This window comes from Eptesicus fuscus, chromosome 11 (assembly GCF_027574615.1).
Source record: "Eptesicus fuscus isolate TK198812 chromosome 11, DD_ASM_mEF_20220401, whole genome shotgun sequence".
NCBI classification, from domain to species: Eukaryota; Metazoa; Chordata; class Mammalia; order Chiroptera; family Vespertilionidae; genus Eptesicus; species Eptesicus fuscus.
In genome coordinates, this window is record NC_072483.1 from 56,500,145 (window position 1) to 56,517,365 (window position 17,221).

The 17,221-nt window shown below is 34.7% G+C and overlaps 1 protein-coding gene across 2 annotated transcripts in view; it reads left to right on the forward strand.

The window, feature by feature from the left end:
* ITPRID2 (ITPR interacting domain containing 2) overlaps positions 1-17,221 on the forward strand; it is a 36,214-nt gene that overhangs the window by 2,138 nt on the left and 16,855 nt on the right. For both annotated transcript variants that reach the window (XM_054722751.1, XM_008138499.2), the window contains exons 3-9: positions 1,762-1,811; positions 2,562-2,618; positions 5,357-5,396; positions 5,485-5,583; positions 6,875-7,083; positions 7,932-8,632; positions 15,069-15,141. In XM_054722751.1, the coding sequence (XP_054578726.1) occupies positions 1,762-1,811; positions 2,562-2,618; positions 5,357-5,396; positions 5,485-5,583; positions 6,875-7,083; positions 7,932-8,632; positions 15,069-15,141 (1,229 nt within the window). The remainder of the gene's footprint in view (positions 1-1,761; positions 1,812-2,561; positions 2,619-5,356; positions 5,397-5,484; positions 5,584-6,874; positions 7,084-7,931; positions 8,633-15,068; positions 15,142-17,221) is intronic.

Genomic DNA, 17,221 nt, shown 5'->3' on the forward strand with positions numbered 1-17,221 from the left:
AGCAAATGTTAGTGTTCAGCAGGATGCATCATGTCTGAACATTTGGGAACTTTTATTGCTAGTCCCGATTAATGTAGGCAGATTCTATAGTCTGCCACTCCTTGGCTTCCTTTTTTTCTCTACAGTTGCACCTGTTCTGTTCTAAAGTGGCATTCACCTGTACCTGGGAGAGGTAGAATAGGTCTTTTATTGTTGGCTTTATTATCACAGATGTGACTTCTAGGATATATGCAACTGTATTTTTTTTTTTTTCTGTAACAATTTAGGATCCTTCCCAGAGTTGAGCATCTAGCTACTTTGTAAACAGATTATCTGAAGACAGCATTTTTTCTCAATAAGTTCTCAAATAGTCATTGTTTTCTTATTGCTGCCCATATCCTGAGTAAAGATACCACATTGTGTTTTCTTAAAGTGAATATTTAATTTGATAACCATTTATTTTACTTTATTTTTGGCTAAGTGGAAACACATTGCTTGGATTACCATCTAAGACAGGACAGAGTTTTTGATAGAATTTGGAAGAGAGCAAGTAGAAGAGTGAGAGACTTGTGTTTGAAGGAGAATGCCAGTTATATTATGCTTATTTGCCACTTTGTGTCAGTGCACAGACCAGTGGATACATCTGTACAAGGAGTAATAGTGTTTTGTCCTAATAAAGGAGCCATTCAGAAGAATGACCTTTTTTATGGCATAAATTAGAGTTTTATTAAAACATATGCAAAAACTTAGCTCAAAGGTTTTATTAATATCTTTGTGGTAATTGTTTATGATTCTTTTACTAAAAAAAAAAAATTACAGAAAGTACGAATTTTACTAAAAAAGCACGAATTTCCAAAGAACTGCCTTTGCTATATATTTGTTTGCAGAAAATCAACATTTAATTGGCATTTCAATAACATTTATTTGAAACTGATATTTTTATGTTGATACTACATCTGAGGGAATTTTTAACAGGTATAAATTGTTATGAAAGTAAAACTTTCAAACTAAAACAATCTGGTTCTTGAACGTAGTTTTGAGGAAGAAGTGGAAAACTTTTTTTTGCATTGAGAAAGAGATTTCTAAGTTATCTGTGACCTACAAGTATGTGAAGGATTTTAGTAATGGCTAGTTCTTCAGGTTGATTCTCAAGCCGACTTTTTAGTAATTTTCTTTTCAGAGGTAAATGAAGAATACATGTACTTTTTAGTTTAAAAGCAGAAAATAAATCTCCAGCCTCTCCTTTTATATCAATAAAGATAGTAGCTGGGATAAAGGCGGTGCCCAGTGCTCTAAAATGCTAGTGGTAGATTTAACAGATGAGGTTTAAGATACCTATTGAGCCTTCTTTCTAACTAGACTCTGACGTTTAGTTTCGTGGAGATAACCATTTGCTTTCTTTTAATTCTGTTTCCTGTTTCTAGGGAGCAGACCGAGAGAAGCAGACATTTTCTCAATTCCTGCTGTCATTCTCTCTTTCTGTTTCTGTAAAGAAAGTGCCAGTTCATATCACTTATAATTGCCATTCTTGCTCTTAATTGCCGGCAGATCAGACGTGTGATTAAATCATTCCTGGTAAACTGGCTTGACACAGGTATTTGCTTAGTTCGTAGCCGCAGCCTATTCCTTATGTAATCCCCTTGCATTCCTTGTGTGTTTGGGAGGAGAGTTACACTGTGATTAGAAGCTTGCTTAGCCATAACCCTGTAAGTGTCAGGCTTGCAGTGATAGCTCTCCAGACAGCCTTTCAAGACTAAGGTGTGTATGTTTCTGTGGTTTCAGCACCCCTCTGGGAGCCTCACTGGATGAGCAGAGCAGTAGTACACCGAAGGGTAAGGAAAAGTTGCCTTTCTAAATCTGTTCTTTACGAGGGTCCTGCTTCATTTGTCCTCTACGTGAGAATATATCTTGCCAGTAAACTTTTAAAAGGTGGCGAGCTTAAGCAAATCACCAAACGTTTCCATAACGTGAAACTCATGTTTTTATTGTCTTGATAAAGGTAGACTAATCAAGTATAGAAATATGATATGTGAACGTAAGGAAAAAATATATTGTGTGAGGTAGATCAGCCTTAGTGCAGCATTTCTTTGCTTACATTAACTGAAATGGCCACACCTGAAACTTTACCACCTTTGTAAGACAGAATTCTGAAGTTCAAAGTACGACAAGAATGTGCAGGTAGTGGCAAGGCATATAAGGAACATTTACAGTATCAGGAAAATCTAGCTTGAGCTCCTGATTTAATATAAGGGTTGTGAAAGGAATGATTGCTCCAAGATCTGGTTTTCCATGAAAACCTTGGGTAAGATGTATTATCTATTTGAATATCTACAAAGGCATAAGTATTAAATAGCCTGTAAGTTGGCTTCTAAGAACTTTACCTGCCTGCAAATCTTGGTTTCTTTATGATAAAGTTTATACTTCTTGAAATTGTATAATCGGAATAATTTTTGAGGGCATTCAGGTCTGAAACACGACTATCATGTATTTTGCTTGGTCAGTTTGGTTTACTAAGACATTGATTTTACATGGGGGTCAGAAGGAACGGAACAGTAGGATGAATCTTCTAATGTTTCTTTCAGGTGTGCTGGTGAGAAATGGAGGAAGCTTTGAAGATGATTTGTCACTGGGAGCTGAAGGTACGTTTGTTTGTATTTTCACATAGTTTTTAAAATTACATAACGAAGGAGAGCAAGTTGATTGCTTTCACATCCTCAGAGCTAAACTTAAAGGTCTTGAAAATGGCTCAGACACATTTTATAGGACCTTTTATATGTTAATAATCTAGTCAGAGCATATATGATACATATAAGAATGCCTCTGAAAACCTTTGTGAAATGTCCATGTGCCTTCTTTGGACTTAAATGCTTAAATGAACTGTTTGGAGGCAAACAATGGTGATATAACTGGGGGAAGAATTGTCTGCAGAAGGAAGGAAACTTAAATACGTGAGAAAACTAAATTGAAGCTATGAGGTAGCTTTATGTCAGACTTACAGCTGCAGTGTGTCTTTCTCTTTGCATTCAAGTGTCTCCTGTCTTTCCCTTTCCTCTTTTTCCAGATTTTTAGGAGATTAAAGGATAAATAACTTTATCCTTTACCAAAATTTTATTAGAAATAATTATGCTGAGGTCTATTCCAGACTGCGTTAGCATTTTAAGTGTAGTGTGCTATGCTTAAATTTTCACAGATTATATAATCTTTTCCTGTGGGTTGATAAAGCTTTTCATAATGTAAAATTAAGAACTTTTTATTATTTTATTGGTATTTTGAAGATTATTGGTAGCTGTATAGTTGGGTTACTAATACTGTATGCTTTTTATAATAAAAGAATTAAGAATTTTATTAAATTTTTAAAAATTATAATTTGATTAATAATAAATTTTCTCCACTGAATTTAATATCCTTGATCTTTTGCTGTTTTAAATCAATCTGTATGATATAGAACCTTCTAGTAAATATTGAAAAGTCTAGAATAAATTAATTATTATCACTGTTAATATGCTTTCAAGGAATAAACTCTTGTAAGGAGCTTAAACTTACTGCTTTCCAATCACTGTAGTTGAACATGTTGTCAACCCATTTTTAAAAACCTTTCAGTATTACTGTAAATAACACTGACATTTGTCTTAGTAGTTTCTTCAAAATACGGAATTATTTTTTAAGACTTTATGTTTTTAGAGCAATTTTAGGTTCACAAAAATATTGAGGGGAAGGTACAGAGATTTCCCATGTATTTCTGTTTCTGTTATGTGTAGCTTCCCATTATAAACATCCCTCACCACAGTGGTACATTTATTACAATTGATGAACCTACAATGAAGCATCATAATTACCCAAAGTGCATAGTTCACCTTAGGATTCACTCTTGGTCTTGTTCATTCTATGGGTTTGGACAAATGTATAATTACGTATCGCCAATGTAATATCATATAGCATATTTTCACTGCCCTAAAAATCATATTGCTCTGCCTGTTCATCCATATTAAATGATTTCATGGGAAACCAGACCCTAAAAGAGTGTCCCAGAAAAGAGTGGAGTTATGCCCTGGCAGGTGTTGCTCAGTGATTAGAGCATCAGCCCTAGCACTGAAGGGTCTCCGGTTCAATTCCCAGTCAAGGGCATATACCTGGGTTTCAGGTTTGCTCCCTGCCTCCTGTGGGGTGCATGTGGGAGGCAACCAGTTGATTTCTCTCTCTTTCTCTCTCTCTTCCTCCCTCCTCCCCTCTCTTCCTCTCTCCTCCCCTCCCCTCCCCTCCTCCTTCCCTTCCACTGTCTCTGAAAAGCAATGGAAAATTTATCCTCAGGTGAGCACCGCTGATGTGCCTCAGTGATTGGGCATCGACCTATGAACCAGGAGGTCACAGTTCAATTCCTGGTCAGGGCACATGCCTGGGTTTCGCCTTGATCCCCAGTAAGAGGTGTGCAGGAGACAGCCAATCAATGATTCTCTCTCATCATTGATGTTTCTAGCTCTCCCTCTTACTTCCTCTCTGAAATCAATAAACATATATATTTTAAAATATTCTCAGGTGACGATTAAAAAAAAATTAAAAAAGAAAAAAAGGAAAGAGTGGAGTTATGTTGTTTTATTGAAAATTATTTCAAATTTATTTTCATTCAGTAAATATTGAGTAGCTATGTGTTAATGTACAAAGAAACATAAGAAATTTCTGTGACTTTGAAGATCAGAAATGAAAAAATAAATGGGGTATGCTGGAATAGACGTTTTAAATTAATTTCAATCTTTCTGTTTGTCTAAAAAAAATAAATGCAGTAAATTTAACTTACTCTAAACTTAACATTAAAGACATTTATCTGTTTAGGACTTGTAAGTCTGGGATAAACTTGAAAGGCAATTTTAAAAAGAAAACTTACCTTGAAATGAGTAGAAGTTTTCCAAGTATGTGCATTAAAAAGTGGTTGTAACTGGAGTTTCCAGCCTTAAAAAAATCACAGTAGAAATTGATGCATACTGTTGCCACACTTAAATAATGCTGAATCATTCTTTATTAACTGCTTTTAAATTTAATAATTAGAATCGCATATACCACCTATGCTGTGTATCTTCTTACCACTTATTTCTAAATTGTTAAAGAAGTTTAATTGGTTATCTATATGGCTTTTTATTTTAAACATTCAGTAGAAATAGTTTTAAATTGCTGACTCATAAAAACAAAAACAACCTCCAAAAGCTACTGGTTCTGTTCTTACTGATCTGTGTATTACTTTTAATGATACAGATTTAAGGAGTCATGACAAGAGTTTGGCATATTAGGCATTTAACAATAGTATTGTGGCTAATTTGCTAATTGTATCATAGTAGTTACTGTCCTACTAACAGTTGTACTCCACATTTATTCTTTTTACCTGTAGCCAACCAACTCCATGAAACTGATGCTCAAATTGAAAACAGGTATGTAACTGTGTTTGTTTTTTTCCTTTTTAAAAATGAGGGACATTTAGGACAATAAGATTTTATATAATCTATTTTTATTTTACAGCAGTAATATCTTGGCCAAAGAGAGAAGACTACAGTTTCATCAGAAAGGGAGAAGTATGAATTCCACTGGATCTGGAAAAAGTAGTGGGACAGTCTCAAGGTAACTTATTATTAAATTATGCTGCAATTACGTTGTGCTATAGGTGACCTTCTCTTGTCACTTTTTCAAACTTGGATTTGGTGTAATAGTATGAAATTGAAAGGAATCCAGAGTGTTTCATGGTTCAGCATGACTGACAGAAGCAGCTGCTGTCTTTTTTTTTTTTTTTAATTAAGAGTAAATAAAGAGCAACAAATATGTTTATAGTGCTGTTGGAATTCATTAATAAGTATTTTGAATCCTATCAACAACTTGAAAGAGGAACTCCATAGTGGAGTAACTTCTGCTTCCAAAATTCTTCCTTCTGTTAGGGTCTTGAGTTACTCTGACATAGAAATCAGAACAAACCTTTCTAATTTAAAGCTTGATATTTAAGCATAGGTTTTTCTTCCTACTAAAGTGAAGATCTTTATAGTATATATATATAAATATATACACACACATATATATACATATATATACATATATATGTGTGTGTGTATATATATATGCAACTACATGTGCCTCTGGAACCAGTTATCTAAACTATTTTATTGGAACCTGAGCACTTTTTTGGAAACAAATAGAAATTTTTTTCTGTTCAAATTCTATCTCTAACAGTCCTATTTTTCTCAGTGATTCTCAGCTTGGATTATCAGTATGAGAGAGACAGGATAATAAATGTTCAATTCCCAATGGAATTAGAGTAAGAAGTTACCTTTGTGTAACCCATACTCACCTTACTCCTCCTACTTCCTGAATGGAATTGGTTGGGAAAAGTTGAAAGTAAGCTCCTCCCTCTCTTTCCTGAGATCAGGTTGTTACCTGTGCTGCCTCTTAGAGGAGAGCCAAGGATAGCAGAGAAGCTCAAGTTCTACCGACTGTCACTTGGTACCAAAGTTCTACCAACTTCCTAGTGTGTTTTCCCTTTTCATTTATTCTTTTAATCTTTTTATTCCTTATTCTCTCCCATCTTTCCTCTTAATTGTTTTGTTTTAGCTGTTTTACTGGGAATCTCTTAAAATGACCAAAAAAATAAGGTGAGGAATCACTTAGAGAATCTCTGACTGAGTATGTTCTTAGGGGTTAGCTCTTTTCCCAATGCTGACAGCTTGAGAGAGTGGGCATTTTCTAAGGGTTATCACATTTAAGACATGGTATAGAAAGATACTGAAATAAATAATGGTTTAAAGCTGTAGAAAAAGGTTTTTATCATAGGAAAGCAGGAATATGAATTTATAATGTAATGTGGACTATAAACTTATTTTATATCTTGGTATTTCTTTTTTTTTTTATTTCTCCTGTTTTGTAGTGTTTCAGAATTGTTGGAACTTTATGAGGAAGATCCTGAAGAAATTCTTTATAATCTTGGATTTGGACGAGATGAACCGGATATTGCTTCTAAAATTCCTCCCAGATTTTTCAGTTCCTCATCATTTGCCAGAGGAATAGATATTAAAGTATTTCTGAGTGCTCAAATGCAACGGATGGAAGTAGAAAACCCAAATTATGCTTTAACAAGTAAGGTTTTTAAATATTAGTATATTATTTTCAAAATAAGAGCATCCATAGCAACACGGTCTTATTTTCAAAGCCTAACTGATTTCTAGGAATAGCACTGGAGATTTAATTATTGAGGTTAACACAATAGCTATTTTAACTTATTTGGAAATTTTGTTCTATTTATAGAAGTTAATTTACCTAGTATTCCCCCCCAAATTCTTGACTTAAGTGTTGCCTTACAGAGTGACCCATGCTGCCTTGTGGAGCAGAACCTTAGACTTACACCTGTCTCCAGAAGGCTTTGTTCAGGAAGGAAAGAAGTAGGGGAAGGGCCTTGTTACTATGAAATGAAGACAATTTCAGGTGCTTTTCTGTAAATCTAAAATAGCATGGCCAATTTAGTAATTTTTACTCCTATTATACCTTTGTTTACTTTTCTCTGTTGGCCAAAAGTTCCAAAAGAGGATCTCTAGGTAGTCCTTGGATTAGCTTTAAGAGATCTATAAATCCACCCCCCTCCCCAATTATGTACACTTTATTAGGAGAACATATTGAAGAGTCTTAGTGGAGTCCAAGACCTGAAAACGGAATCACAGCTTTAGAGCAATAGCTAGTCCTTTCTGTTTTATGTGGTGGTATCCTTTGTGCTTCTGATTTTCAAAACTAAATTCTAGTGTTTAGAGTGAAAAATCTCCACAGTAGATGTTGAGAAGTTTTAAGTGTTCGGTAAGAGGAAAAAATCTGGTTTCATGATCTTTCTGATCTAAGTGCAGTTACTGGAATTCTGAACAATAGTAATGGTTTAATATGTAGACATATATATGAAAGACATATATATATGTCTTAACACTTTTTTCTTTTTGTAGGTCGTTTTCGTCAAATTGAAGTGCTTACTACTGTGGCCAACGCGTTTTCTTCTTTGTATTCCCAAGTCTCTGGGACTCCTCTGCAGAGAATCGGAAGTATGGCCTCGGTAACCTCTAACAAGGAGACAGACTCTCCTCCACCGTTAACCCGAAGTAACACTGCAAATCGCTTAATGAAAACACTATCAAAACTGAATTTATGTGTTGATAAAACAGAGAAAGGAGAAGGTGGTACTCCTTCCCCAGCAACTGAAAAAGGAAAGATTCTGAATGTTTCTGCAAGTGAAGACAGTGGCAGTAAAAATGATCCAAAGTCTCAAAAAATTGTAAAGAAGAAAGACTCATCTTACATGTTGGCTACAGTTAAAGAAGAAGTATCAGTTAGTACGTCAACTATTATGGAGAATGCTGACATTGATGATGGGCTTTCTGATGAAGCAAACAGTAATTTTAACCAAGAAAGTGAAAGCGAACAAAGTAAAGAAACTCAAAGTCATGGTAAACTGGGTGAGGAATCTGGTATTATAGGACCCGATTTAGGTGGTGATTTCAACATGGCCTGCCACAGTGAGCTGGAAGGTTGCAGTGAGCTGAAAAATGTGCACGTGTCCACAGCGGAAAAAGAGCCATGTGCCCCGCTGCCGATCCCATCCATAAGAAATATAATGGTACAGCAGAAGGACTCCTTCGAAATGGAAGAGGTAGGTAAAACATTCCTAAGACCTGTTTCAAAGAGTAAGTTGGGGGGGGGGGTGGGAAGTGTCAAAAATGGCTTTAAAATGAAAGGTGACTAATGGACTGATACTAGAAAAAAAAAATCCTAATTTTGTCACTCCAGGTTTTTTGTTTTGTGTTTCTCAAACCAAGAAGTAATCACAGGAATATGTGAAGTCAAGGTCATGGTGCAGTTTATCAGCTCCTCTGGATCCTCTGTGGTCCACTGCTGATACAATACTTGAACTTGAACCCACTTTCTCTCAGGTTGAGATTTTGATGCCCTGAGAAAGTCCTGAGAGAATATTCATATTCAAGTTAATATTGCATAATAGTTAAAAACTCAGGCTATGAAATCAAACAGGTTTGAGTTCTGTCTCTGCCACTGAGTTGCTGTGCTTTGGGGCAAGCTTTTAAAGTATCTCAGTGGAAGGGTTAAGTGTGAAGAAGGCTGAGGATAGGTTTGATAGGGGACTGGAAAGAACAGAAAGATAAGTACTTGAAGGGGAGGATCGGGAACCTCAGGAAGGTTTGAAAGGCCAATGAAGAGAATTTCTGCAAGTCCAGAAGAGCAGTGTTAGATTACTTTTTTCTTTTACCAAGTGATATTCCTGCTAGCGTACATACATTTTTAATTGGACAAGGTAAAAACACTAATTTTGATGAGGTTCATATAACACTGCTTTTGAATAATGGCAGCTGACACTTATGAGTTGGAGCTATATAGCTTGTGGCAGGAAACACCTTTATCAAGCACCTACCCTACCTTGTGTCAGGCATTGTACTAGGCCCTTGAAGTACTTTTCTCTCTCAGTCTGGGAGGCAGGCAGTGGTGGTCTCATTTTACATGGGAGCACATGCGTACTGCTGGAGAGTTGTGGCTATAAATTATGTGCAGCTTCACTTTTTAAAATTTATTACAGAATAGCTTTCGTTATAGGTCACAGTAGTTCGTGTCATTATATTAGGGAATTGGAAAATGGGATAATTGATTTTGCCCATAAATGCCCTGTTAGGTGAGTGTATATTTCTCACTTGCGAAGGTTTTTCATTTGTTGCAAAATTTGAATGGTTGATATAGCTATTTACCTCTTTGTGGTCTTTGAATTAATCTTTTAATACTTTAATTTCAACTAAAAAGTGAAATAAAAAAAACAGGAGCAGCCCTTTGAAATATTTTATATTTTTTTGGTAAGCTTCTGTTCATCTTTTATATATTTTCATATTTATACACTTTAAATCTTAGTGTATTTCTTATTATAATGAATTTGGAAAATGACTGCTTTAATTAAAACTCCTTTTTATTTCATTTTATTGTTCAATTTCTTTTTTTACTTCAAAACTTGTGCTCAAAACTTGTCCAAGCACTCATAATTAAAGTGTAACTTCTTGCCTTCCAGTAGGGCCCTCTCTGTGACAATCAGCTATGATAGGCTTCTTGTTTTAATACAATAGCAGAGTATAAAAATTTAAAGAAATCATGTTAGATTCTTAAAAATCTCTTATCAGTGACTCAGATGTGACGACACTTTCTTATGCTGTTTTTTAACTTCTAGAATTCCTGAATTCTAAGCTGTAGTTTTAAAAAAATTATTGATACCATTCACGTAAAAGGTCTTTAAAATGTTTATAAAGTGCTAGCTAGATGTGCTTTGGCCGCAAGTTCACATTTAATGGATAGACTGGTCTTTTTTGCTCCCTCTGCTGGCAAAAAACACTTAATGACAAGAAAGTAATGTGACATTGAACTTTTTTTGAAGTACATGTTTATAGGCATTAGTGGTTAAAGAATAGTGGAGTATTTTTTGTTTTGTTTTTTTAAAGAAAGAATATATGGTTAACCATAGCTACATTATAAATATGGGGAATTTAAAAAATGATGAATCCTTCTTCAGATATATATGAAATGTGGATAAAAAGCTCCTAGAAATGTTTTAATCTTTTGGGGAACTTTAAAGAGAGTTTGTAGAACAATGGATAAAGAAGGGAAATAATGTGTTTCTTTAATTTCCTCCCCTCCCAAGCATGATTTGAATCATACTGACAAATAGAGAACAGTCTTATTGAAGCAAACTTTTAGATCCCATTCAAAGTGTTGCTATTTTTCTTTTGGATTCCTTTCCCTTGAGGTTTGATTCCTATTGGGAAATTTCTTCCTGTAAAAACAGGGAATAATATAAGTCAGAACGCGCACTCTCTCTTCCTCAGTAAGCCAGTTTCCAAACAGAGTAACTGACTGCCAGCTGCTTCGGAGCTAGGTAGGAGAAAATGTTGCAGACACGGCTCTGTGCGTGAAGCTGCCTGATTCCTTTGAGGCAGAAGGTAAGATCTGACAGTCACCAGGAGCAAAGAGAGGAAATATTTAATTGTCAGCAGTTAAGTAGATGACAAGAATGACCTCAGACTTGGAGAATGAAAGTGACTGTTTCTTATGTTAAAAAAGGAAGAAAAAAAAAGCCAGACTATTTTAAATTAAAAGTCAGCTTACCTTACAAAAAATGTCTTGTCTATTTAAAGTTTCAGTATGTTTAAAAGTTGTAAAATCTGCTCTTGAGTTTTGTAATTCTTAATAACTTGTCTGGATAATTGTGTGGTTTTGAAATGGTTTATTTTGAATAAATAGATCATGGTAACTCCCTACAACCATAGGTTGGTAGTATGAATGATTCACAGTAAAACCAAAATGATTCTACTCATTAAGCAATTGTTCTTGTAGGTGTAAGTAAGAATTTTGCTGAGTAAGTTGGCAAAAGGATCCTGACTTTAATAGTAAAACTTTGTCATACTTACATGTGAGAGGAAGGAGGACTTTTATCTGTATATTTCTGTAAAGAGATTGTTCAGTGTCTTCTCACTCTATAAATGAATGTACATTCAACTACAGATATTAGTGGAAGTATACATACATAATTTTTAAGCTACCAGAGTTTTACTAAGTGTTTCTAAGCCTGTCTTTACACTGATTGGTGACTTAACTAATGCACCTCATTTTGCTGGGTCCTCGATTAACATAGTTTTATTTAACATTGTTTTGTTATAACATTGATGAGGGGCCACGGGAACCTAACCTAGCCTATGGTACATTGGGTTTTGTTACATGCTCTTTCGCTTGAAGTAGCAAAATCTATCCACAATGTTAAGTGATTCTGGCCTTTTATTATGTTTATTGGCCTGAGTTAATCCCAAATCAGGCAGATACACACTTAAGTTGTCCCTTTGACCTTTCAGATTGAACTGTATGTGTTTTGAAGGCAAGTATTGTGTCTGCAATAGGATATGAGCTCTGATACATGACCTAATGAACCAGTGTCTGTTACCTCATAGCCCAGTTAATCACTGTTTTGTTATGTGGTTTATCTAAAAGAGCAAGTTAGCTTTTTTTTTTTTTTTTTAAAGTATCTACCTAACAGTAAAAGTAAACAAATATATGTATGTGTGTTTTTAAAACTTGAAAGTTTTTTTTTTTAAGGTAAAAATTTGCAGCTAATTATAGAACCATAGATTAGTAGAGAATGAGTTAGTTCTTTGAATTCCTTTTCCAGTTTTCTCCCTTTACAGGTGAGGCAGCGGTTTCCCCTCCCTAACATCTGATATTAATTGATAGCAGTGGTTCTCCTTCATCTTTCTGAGGGTAGTTATGTTGCCTTTGATATCAGCACCTCACTGAAGGGAGGGGCAAGGGCGTGTCAGTATAGGGAGTTCCTGGAGGGTGGAAGAAAGAGAGAGATCTATTCCAAATCTTTCTCACTTCACTGTTTCAAAATACTAATAATCACATTTGATATCCTATGGACCTGTGAGGTAGGAGCTTCAATGTTTACTTCTCAGTTAAGATTATCACAGACAGTGGACAAGAACTCATGTCATCTGATGCACAGCCTCATACTACTTGTTTGCAAAAATAATGTTTTCCTTTGATTTTTTTTTTAAAGATATCATTAAAAATTAGGTAGAATTGTAATTTCTAAAGCTCCAGTTTTCATTTTTCTGAAAACTGTCATACAGGCCTTTTTAAACCTTAGAGGAAGGGTTATTTGAGATAGAACATTCCACATATTGCTGCTCTATAAAACACAATGCAATAGTATTGTACCTAAGAGATAAATTTGATAGATATTTTTTTAAAAATCTGCCACAGTAGCAGGACATTGATTCAAAAGAGTATGGTCTTTGTTTTATTAAATGTTTTTAAAATGAACTAATGAGTTACTTCATTTTATGTATGGGTTACTTTTAAAGCTGTTTTATAATACAGCTTTAAATCTCAAAACACCGAGACCAAGTTATTTTATCATTTTGGTTTAGTGGGGGCCTTGGGTGTTTGTTTTTTTTTATAATTCTTATAATGAAAAGTTTCAAGCTTACCCAGAGATTAGAGAAAATAGTGTAATGAACACCCACTATCCGTCACTCAGTTATCATTATTGAGCTGTAGTTAATTCAACAAAAGGCAACCTGTAGCATATGACCGGAATTCTTCCTGGAATTGAAACCATTGAATAGGAAAAATCATGCCACATAAATCTAAATTCTGTGTGTGTGTCATAGTTTTCTGTGGTGCACACCATCTGGAATATGACTGCTTTCCTCTGCATACCTATGAGTAGTAATAAAACATAATAAGCTATGAAATTCAGCCGTTATCACTAGTGTGTCTGTTTCTGCCTTCAACAAAGAGATTGATGATTTTGCTGAGTAAGCTGGCAAAAAGATCCTGACTTTAATAGTTTCATTAGTAAAATACGACCTTCAGACCTTTTTCTGTAAGGGCCTTTTTCTTTCAATCAGTTTGTGGGGTTTGTATTGACGGGAGAGAGGGGGTTAGATGATTGATTGATTGACCAATTTTTGCCAGGAGAAGCTTCTTGAAGAATAATATGCTGAGGATACATATTCATTAAAGTCATATTGTTTTGTGACTAATTTTGTAAATCTAAGCGACATAATATTCTATATTAAAAATGAGCTTATAATTTTTTTGAGAGCTTATAATTTGTATCATTTTAGTGTGCGTAAATTGAGATTTCTAGAATATAATTAAAAAGACATTTGCATTTCTTTTATAATTTCTGGTCTATTTGATATAAAACTCTTTGAAGTAGGGTAGGCCTAAATAGAGACTAATAATAGACCCTTTGTTGATTATAAAAGGAAAATGCATTTTATTTCCTTGCACACAAAACAATGGTTTTCCTGTTGAACTTATGTCTGCTGCTTTGAAGAATATTTTATAATGTTTCAATAACAAAGAGTAGTAGAAACTGTTTTATATGTGATTTATAGGTGATGGTTTTAAATGGCCAGTGTGCTTTCAGTTTTCAAAAGTGTCGTAAACGGATTCATGGAACTGTTTAGAACAAAGATAAAACAAATCAGACCCATTTTTAAATTAGTAATAGCATCTTTAATCTCTGGGACTTTTTTTCATGTTGATCATTCGACTCTGATTCAAATGTGTTATTTCTTTTTCTTGAATGGATTCATAGCTAGAAACTACCAGTGTTCTACCTAAAACCTGTTTGCTATTTGCTCTCTGATTTTTTCAATATTGAAATCCCACGTGTTTGGCTAGTTTGCCCACATTACTAGGATGTCATTTATTATTTTAAACACTAATCATTGCAGGATTTAAAGTGTTTTGGGAATTAGTATCCCCCCCACCAATGGACCCAATGTTCAATCTTAGTATAGAGTTAATTATGTTAGAATAGAGGGTGTGGCAAATAAGGAATCTGAAAATTCCTAAATTCTGTAGTTGTACAGGTGGTATTCGGGGGTAGGGAGGATACAGTGTAAGAGACAACCTTTGTGGGTTTGATACCTTCTTTGGACAGAGTTTTCAGGGAAGATTTATGGTTAAGCATCTTTCAGCATTTTAGTTCTGTAATGAAACCTGCTTTTCCACTTAACGACTCCCAAGTTATGTCTTAAAAGATCAATTATGTCTGGACAAAGAAGTCTTACACGCGAGCAGATTTGATGCCTGAAATTTGTGGGATTTTAATGTAACTTTGCAATGGGAGCATAATGTGCCATTTTTCAAAGATGCAGGATCTGTGCCTGCCTCGGTGGTGTCAGCCATGCCATGGTCTGCTGCAGGGACTCTGCTAGCATTTCTCCTGGCACTGAGCAGTTTGAAGTTTAACATTAAGAGAACTTTTTGTTATGGATCTATTTTTCATACGATAGCAACTTTTTAAACTGAGGTGGTTTATACATGTAGTCATTTTTCTTTGCTAGTTAGAAAGTTGCATTCCTGTTGTTAACTTGAAAGTAATTTTGAGATAAGATATCGTGCAATTTTTAAGTATGTGAAGCCTCAATACCCTTCTAGTTAGGTTGATTTGTTGAATAAATGATTGTTAGGAGGTATTCTTTGCCGTAGATTCTTTTAAGTTTTAATTACTTAAAACTCTTCTTTAGGTTCAAAGTACGGAGGGAGAAGCACCTCATGTTCCAGCCACTTACCAGTTAGGTCTTAATAAGTCGAAAAGAGGTAAGTAGGCCAATGTCCACGAGATCCCAAGCACATGACCGAAGAGTAGTCTTTTGGTTTGGAAAAGGGGTTTTGTCTACCAGTATTTGCAGAAGATAATAATGTAAAACAGTAATTAAGAACACAAGTATGCATGCTTCATTATGGTTTGGTTATAGAATTTTTTGTATTCTTCTTAAAGACTTTTGTTCTCATAAAATAACTTTAGTTTGCTTATTCTGCAGTGGCCTCATTATAAATATTTTTCAGTTCTGCATAGGGCTAGGTGGGAAGTGATAGAGCAGCAGATTCAAGCCTACGTTTTTATGTGGTTATGATTGAAATATACACCTGTATTCCCCCTCTGGGTTTTCATTATTTAAATATGGCTCCTACGTCTTGATACATGAATATGCCTCTGGCAAAAAAAAAAAACAACACCAATGTCTCAGCAATAGTTAAAGCTAGTTAAATTAAATTCAAACTATGGATCAAAGGTGAGTGGCTGTAGATGTCACTCTTCTCTTGAATTATTAATTATTGACCAAAGAACCTTTGAATCCATTTCTTTCACTTTTCATTTACAACACGAAAAGCGTGTCTGATCTTCTTTAAAGTCACAAAGCTTTTGAGATTTAGAGAGAAAGAGAGAGGAAGTCAAGAAGTTAAAATGACCACTGAAGGTAGGACTGTTTATTTTTAAAACTTTACCCATGCCGAACCACCCTGCTTTTTTTAAGCAAAGATTCATATGTATGTTCCTAGAATAGGAAATTACATGTTTGTTTTCTGATCTCTGAAATGACTTTGTAAGAGATAATTTGCATAGAATTTTTCTTTTATTGCAATATGGTACTAAGAAACAAGAGCTCCACTTACTAGGTTACTATAGTTCCCGTTAGACACAGAACGAATTTTACTATTTAATTTTCTTCCCCATGTAAATCCATAATGTATGTACTTCTGAGCTGTAAGGAAGAGTTCATAGGAATCTTTGTTTTAGATAGGTAGACAGGGCGTACATTGTGTCAAAGGGGGTAATAGTATCTTTGACCTTTGAGCTTTTTTTCATGTTGGTCATTCCACTCTCATGCCTATGAAATATTTCTTATTCTTGAATGGCTTCATAGCTCAAAACTTTGAGGATTCTACCTAAAACCTGCTTGCTGTTTGTTCTCTGATTTGTTCAAGATTGAAATCCCTTATGTTTGGCTGGTTTGCCCACATTACTAGGATGTGGGCAAATTTTATACATTTAAATAAAAACAGTATAATTACTTTAAGATCTTCCAAGAGTAAGCTTCCTGTGGTAGGAAAGATGGAATGTGGTTTGTATTCACATCCAGGTTTCTTCCTCTTACTGACATACGCTCTCTTATTTCTGTTGGCATACGTAAGAATGTTAACGTTTTTATGAGTCACATTTTTTATAAATTAATAGTAACATGGTTTTGTGTGTGCATGAGAGGGAGAGAGGACAATATAGTGTTGTAATCATTTTTGAAGGTGGCCTATCAAATCTTGATAATGCAAACATGTGAGTATCTTAGATTAATCATAATTGCAGAATTAGAATCACTGGTAATGTATTTATTTTGCAACTTTAGTAAAAATGCATATAATGTCTGTATAAAAATATTTCACACTTTTGCTAATATGACGTTTGAGATTACAATGATCTTAAACTCGAATCCGGCCTTGGGATTTACATACTGAAGCCCAGAGAGGCTTAGTGACTCAACTCATGTCCCAAGCTAACATTCCATAATTATTTTGAGAGCAGTGCAAAACTTTCCTTAGTACAGAGGAGAAACAATATTTTCTTAAGTCTAGCAGAGTAGACAGGTGTTCTGTTTTGTTTCTTTATACTAGTCAAATACAATGTCCAGATGTTTTGTTCTCACTTTAGTTTGCTCTAACTTCCCAGTTTTTAAATTAGAAATACCTTATGTCTTCACTTAGGACAGAGGTCTCTTTCTTTAAAGTTCCACCTTTTTCTTTGGAGAGCAGTGCATTTTCTGAAACAGAAATGTCTGACTCAAGAACCTAGATTGTGATATCTAGGTTACAGAATAGTTTTACGTGCATTGCACTTAGTTCC